The sequence below is a fragment of the Xyrauchen texanus genome, chromosome 30 (assembly GCF_025860055.1).
Source record: "Xyrauchen texanus isolate HMW12.3.18 chromosome 30, RBS_HiC_50CHRs, whole genome shotgun sequence".
NCBI classification, from domain to species: domain Eukaryota; kingdom Metazoa; phylum Chordata; class Actinopteri; order Cypriniformes; family Catostomidae; genus Xyrauchen; species Xyrauchen texanus.
Window position 1 is genome coordinate 42,117,612 of NC_068305.1, and position 5,994 is coordinate 42,123,605.

General features: G+C 44.9%; 1 protein-coding gene across 1 annotated transcript in view; it reads right to left on the reverse strand.

Moving 5' to 3' along the window:
* Positions 1 to 342: 342 nt before the first annotated feature.
* The window catches only part of LOC127624083 (bromo adjacent homology domain-containing 1 protein-like), a 13,940-nt gene continuing 8,288 nt past the window's right edge, over positions 343 to 5,994 (reverse strand). The window contains exons 2-6 of the mRNA XM_052098732.1: positions 5,414 to 5,766; positions 4,983 to 5,142; positions 3,306 to 3,385; positions 1,478 to 1,569; positions 343 to 1,401 (exon numbers count right to left, since the gene is read on the reverse strand). Of these exons, the coding sequence (XP_051954692.1) occupies positions 1,215 to 1,401; positions 1,478 to 1,569; positions 3,306 to 3,385; positions 4,983 to 5,142; positions 5,414 to 5,766 (872 nt within the window). The 3' untranslated portion in view covers positions 343 to 1,214. The remainder of the gene's footprint in view (positions 1,402 to 1,477; positions 1,570 to 3,305; positions 3,386 to 4,982; positions 5,143 to 5,413; positions 5,767 to 5,994) is intronic.

Consider the following 5,994-nt stretch of genomic DNA (forward strand, 5'->3'; position numbering starts at 1 on the left):
CAACACCCCATTAATTATTCCATTAGAAAACACACACACACACACACACACTCTCTCACACACACACACATATACACAAACACACACACATACACACACAAACACACACACACACAAACACACACACACACACTCTCTCACACACTCTCACAAACACACACATATACACAAACACACACACACACACACACTCTCACACAAACACGCACATATACACAAACACACACACTCACATACACACACAAACACACACACACACTCTCTCACACTCACACACTCACACACTCACATACACACACACACACACACAGAAACACACACTCACACACACACACAACACACACACACACACACACACACACACACACACACACACACACACACACACACTCACACACACACACACTCACACACACACACACTCACACACACACTCACACTCACACACACACTCACACACTCACACACACCCACACACTCACACACTCTCACACACACACACACCCACACACTCACAAACTCTCTCACACACAAACTTGTGTATGACCCACAACCCCTGACCCTATCTGAGCCCATATGTGTTATTATCGGTGTAGACAGATCTGGTATCATTAACCTATATTCATATGACTTAATAGTATAAATATATGTATATTAGCATCAACTTTAGACTAAATAGGTAAATAGGCTTTCCATAAATGGGTATTAATGCCAGGTGTAAAGGGAGACCTCTGTGTCTTAAAACGTTCAGTCTTGATCACATCCGGATCTCGTAAACACCAACATGTTAAAGGTGATAGTTCACAGAATCACACGTCAGCAATATCCTGTACCCTTGGACCGCCAGGTTTGTGTTTTGGGGGTCTAGTACTGGTCTATTCTTCAGTCTAACTCTGTTCCCAAACTAATGGAGACGTTTGAACTCAGCCACTTGTGCTTCAACGTTTCAGATCCCTCAGATCATCGGCCTTCAGCAGTGTGACAGTCCAGTGTACATGACCTTTCAACCTCCAGCGAACTGATGCACAGAGCGAACTTTCAGTCTCTGAAGAACTCTTGTGTTAATGGGAAGTCCCTGCATTGGCAGTTAGGGATGGGACAGAACTTCTCGCCCAGTAAAGTCAACATGTTCTGTCCGTATAGTGATCCCACATACCTCTGAATCACTGGGTCACGTTCACTGTACGATACAGACTTACGGTGGTGTGGCAGTTTTACTGCAGATTCTTCAGGATACGGCCATATCGGAAGTCGTAGACGTGTCGGCACAGATACACCAGCTCAGGGTCGACGTCGTCGGGCACAAGGCGGTGAGGAGGGATGCCGCTGTCTGCAGGAATGGGCACCACCGGGGTGCTGTCGCATATGCCCTCCGATCGGCGCTTGACCAAGGCACAAAATCTGCAACATCAGATGTCGTTATAGGTCATTTCTATAAGCGAAAACATGACGCTGTTCTGATGGCGAGCAGACTCACCTACAGTACTGTGCTAATGGCAGAACGTAACATCTGTCTTCAATGCATGCCACGCTGTTTTCATCTTGATGTCGAGAGGCGAAGATCTCATTCTGAAAGCACACATAAAGATATGCACTGATGTTAACCTCATGCGGCTCCGTGTACACTACGTTAATATAAGCAACTTATAAGTTAAATGAATTAAAACTGACTGAATACTGTTCACAAGACTCAACACTGTCATTTAAGGGTTAAACGTCTGGGGCACCGCGTCACATGACACAACAGTGTGACGTTGATTTCCATGAAGCGCTACTATAGTCGCAGAGCCTGATTGGTTGTAAAGAGGAGAGTCTCACTAAGTCATGCACTAAATAGGGAGCAAGGGAGCATCCTATAGCTCTCCTATAACTGTTCTGAGACCAGTGCAGACAGACAGCACACTGGAGGTTAAGTCATGCACTAAATAGGGAGCAAGGGAGCATCCTATAGCTCTCCTATAACTGTTCTGAGACCAGTGCAGACAGACAGCACACTAGAGGTTAAGTCATGCACTAAATAGGGAGCAAGGGAGCATCCTATAGCTCTCCTATAACTGTTCTGAGACCAGTGCAGACAGACAGCACACTGGACGTTAAGTCATGCACTAAATAGGGAGCAAGGGAGCATCCTATAGCTCTCCTATAACTGTTCTGAGACCAGTGCAGACAGACAGTACACTGGAGGTTAAGTCATGCACTAAATAGGGAGCAAGGGAGCATCCTATAGCTCTCCTATAACTGTTCTGAGACCAGTGCAGACAGACAGCACACTGGAGGTTAAGTCATGCACTAAATAGGGAGCAAGGGAGCATCCTATAGCTCTCTATAACTGTTCTGAGACCAGTGCAGACAGACAACACACTGGAGGTTAAGTCATGCACTAAATAGGGAGCAAGGGAACATCCTATAGCTCTCCTATAACTGTTCTGAGACCAGTGCAGACAGACAGTACACTGGAGGTTAAGTCATGCACTAAATAGGGAGCAAGGGAGCATCCTATAGCTCTCCTATAACTGTTCTGAGACCAGTGCAGACAGACAGTACACTGGAGGTTAAGTCATGCACTAAATAGGGAGCAAGGGAGCATCCTATAGCTCTCCTATAACTGTTCTGAGACCAGTGCAGACAGACAGCACACTGGAGGTTAAGTCATGCACTAAATAGGGAGCAAGGGGGCATCCTATAGCTCTCCTATAACTGTTCTGAGACCAGTGCAGACAGACAGCACACTGGAGGTTAAGTCATGCACTAAATAGGGAGCAAGGAAGCATCCTATATCGCTCTATGCAGTTAAGTGTGTTCACTCAGTTTCAGGCTGCAGATGATGTTTGGACACTCAATGATCATCAGTTCATAGATTCAACATTTATAATGGATCATTTGAACATGATTGACAGTGATTGGACGTTACTTTGAATGTGAATTAATTAAGCTAATTTATGATGTAACATCTCAAAAACATGAATAATCAACACTCCTGCAAACATCATAAACTATTTGATTAAAAATATCAGACTTTCTATAGCTTGAAGTTATTTCGAATTTCACAACTTAGTCCCGCTGTCCACATATGAGGACATACATTTTTAGGAAAACAATTTGGTGTTTTTTTTTTTTTGGCATGTTTATTAGGTGCTAATAACTACAAATCAAAAAGTGAAACTGCACTTCCTGCTACCTGGAGCAATTATGAAGCACAGCTGAATGGAATCTGTGAAGGAGTCAGAACATTTTAATATATTAAGCTCAAAATCATCAGTTTACTGTCAAAACAAAATGTGCAATATTTGCAGTCAGTGTCTCACCTCACAGTGCATGCTGGGATCTCGGCCTCCTTGCGTGTGTTCGGGTCGATAATACCAGAATAAACTCATCATGAGCTCTCCTGAAACAACAACAACACCGTCACAACACAGCACGACAGCCAACAGTCCAACTGGTTGAAGTGAACAGCAACACCTTGAGAAGTTTCATAACTTCAGCGTAATCACCAAATTCTGCTTATTATGAATGAAAATACGGGTAAACGGGGTAAACTGGGTAAACTCGGTAAGCGGGGTAAACTTGCTAAACAAGGTAAACGGGATAAACTGGGTATATGTGGTAAACGGGTAATTGGGGTAAACTCAGCTAAATTCGGTAAACTTCGGTAAACGGGTAAATGGGGTAAACTGGGTAAACGGGGTAAACTGGTTAAACTCGGTAAACTTGCTAAACAAGGTAAACGGGGTAAACTGGGTAAATGTGGTAAACGGGGTAAATGGGGTAAACGGGGTAATTGGGGTAAACTCGCTAAACTCGGTAAACGGGGTAAACTGGGTATATGGGGTACACTCAGTAAACGGGGTAAACTGGGTATATGGGGTACACTCGGTAAACGGGGTATATGGGGTACACTCGGTAAACGGGGTATATGGGGTACACTCGGTAAATGGGGTAAACGGGGTAAACTGGTTAAATGTGGTAAACGGGGTAAATGGGGTAAACGGGGTAATTGGGGTAAACTCGCTAAACTCGGTAAACGGGGTAAATGGGGTAAACTGGGTAAACGGGGTAAACTGGTTAAACTCGGTAAACTTGCTAAACAAGGTAAACGGGGTAAACTGGGTAAATGTGGTAAACGGGGTAAATGGGATAAGCGGGGTAATTGGGGTAAACTACGCTAAACTTCGGTAAGCAGGGTAAACTGGGTATATGGGGTACACTCAGTAAGCAGGGTAAACTGGGTATATGGGGTACACTCAGTAAACGGGTAAACTGGGTATATGGGGTACACTTCGGTAAACGGGTATATGGGGTACACTCGGTAAATGGGGTAAACAGGGTAAACTGGTTAAACTTCGGTAAACTGGGTAAACTTGCTAAACGAGGTAAACGGGGTAAACTGGGTAAATGTGGTAAACGGGGTAATCTCGCTAAACTCGGTAAACGGGGTAAACTGGGTAAACGGGGTAAACTTGCTAAACAAGGTAAATGGGGTAAACTGGGTAAATGTGGTAAACGGGGTAATCTCGCTAAACTCGGTAAACGGGGTAAACTGGGTAAACGGGGTAAACTTGCTAAACAAGGTAAATGGGGTAAACTGGGTAAATGTGGTAAACGGGGTAATTGGGGTAAACTCGCTAAACTCGGTAAACGGGGTAAACTGGGTAAACGGGGTAAACAGGGTAAACAATTTAAACTCAGTAAACGGGGTAAATGGGGTAAACGGGGTAAACTGGTGAACAATCGGTCATGTCAGGAGGAAGTCTGAAGAGCTGAAAGTAAAACCACAAGCATACTCATATACATCGGGCACAGACAGCCACACACTTTAAGAGAGTGTTTAATTAACAGCAAAGACAAACCGAATGTTGATTTGTGAACAACAAGTTTGTAGTTTAAAGTTCACAGACTTCACTTCCTGTAATCAACTACAACATGTCAAACTGCACAACTGCTCTGACGATAATAAATGAATAAACACATGCGTTCTTCATCACCTGATCTGGGATCTTCCCACAGAGCTGAAATCTTGGCCACATACGGCAGGGATCTCTTGCGGGGTCCCGACCGTAAGAGCACCGTGTCACGAACACGGATCACATCACCATCTCGCTCGACTCCTTCATAACACTGCCGCAGTACCGTCTCATCATCACCCTGGAAAAGGATTACCGGTATTTTGAATTACTGCTACTGTATCTATATTTGAATACTCTATTCTGGTTGTTTGTAATGTGATAAACATCATGTAAAATTGCTGCGCTGCTCCTCACACCCCCACTAGAGGGCGCCGCTCGCTCACACATCACTGACTGAAGCTCTGAACTTTGCCTTCAATGTAGCATTTCAATTTAAACATTTGACATCGACCACTTTAACCAAATAACCAGAAGACGTGTTAGAACCCTAACCCTTTGAGAACACTCACCGCAATGAAGACCTCCTTCTCCGTGGGCACTCCGACAGGTTGCCATCCGTTGGTGACCCGGCGATGGCTTACCTTCTTCTGCTTGGCACTCGCCGGACCGGTGGTCGGTTGTTTCTGGGATAGTCTCGAGTGGCCCGTAGCGAGCGAGCCATTGGGCGGTTTGGTGTTTTGAGGGCATTCTTTAGCCACCTTAAGCCGGACTTCTGCCTGTGTGTGGTCTGACAGCGTGTTGAGAAGACGTGGCAAAGCCGATGAGGACGGGTTTGCTCTGGGCACACGGGGGCGAGATAGAGGCGAGGCCGGAGGAACGAGTAATGTGCGACTGTGTTCTTCTCGAGATGAGGTGTAGCCTTCTAAAAAACACAATGTGAGAAAGACCATCAACATTCATACAAGACTCTCAAAGAGGAGTCCATAATTCTGTTATTAATCTATCTAATATAGATGCATATCATTATTTCGGCCAGTAGGTGGCGTTCTCGCCAGACTCGTCTTGTGCTTCAGGGACGACACTGTGGCAATGATTCAAGGTGAATCTCAATACATCAAAGTGTTGCACAGATACGACATCACTTAATCTG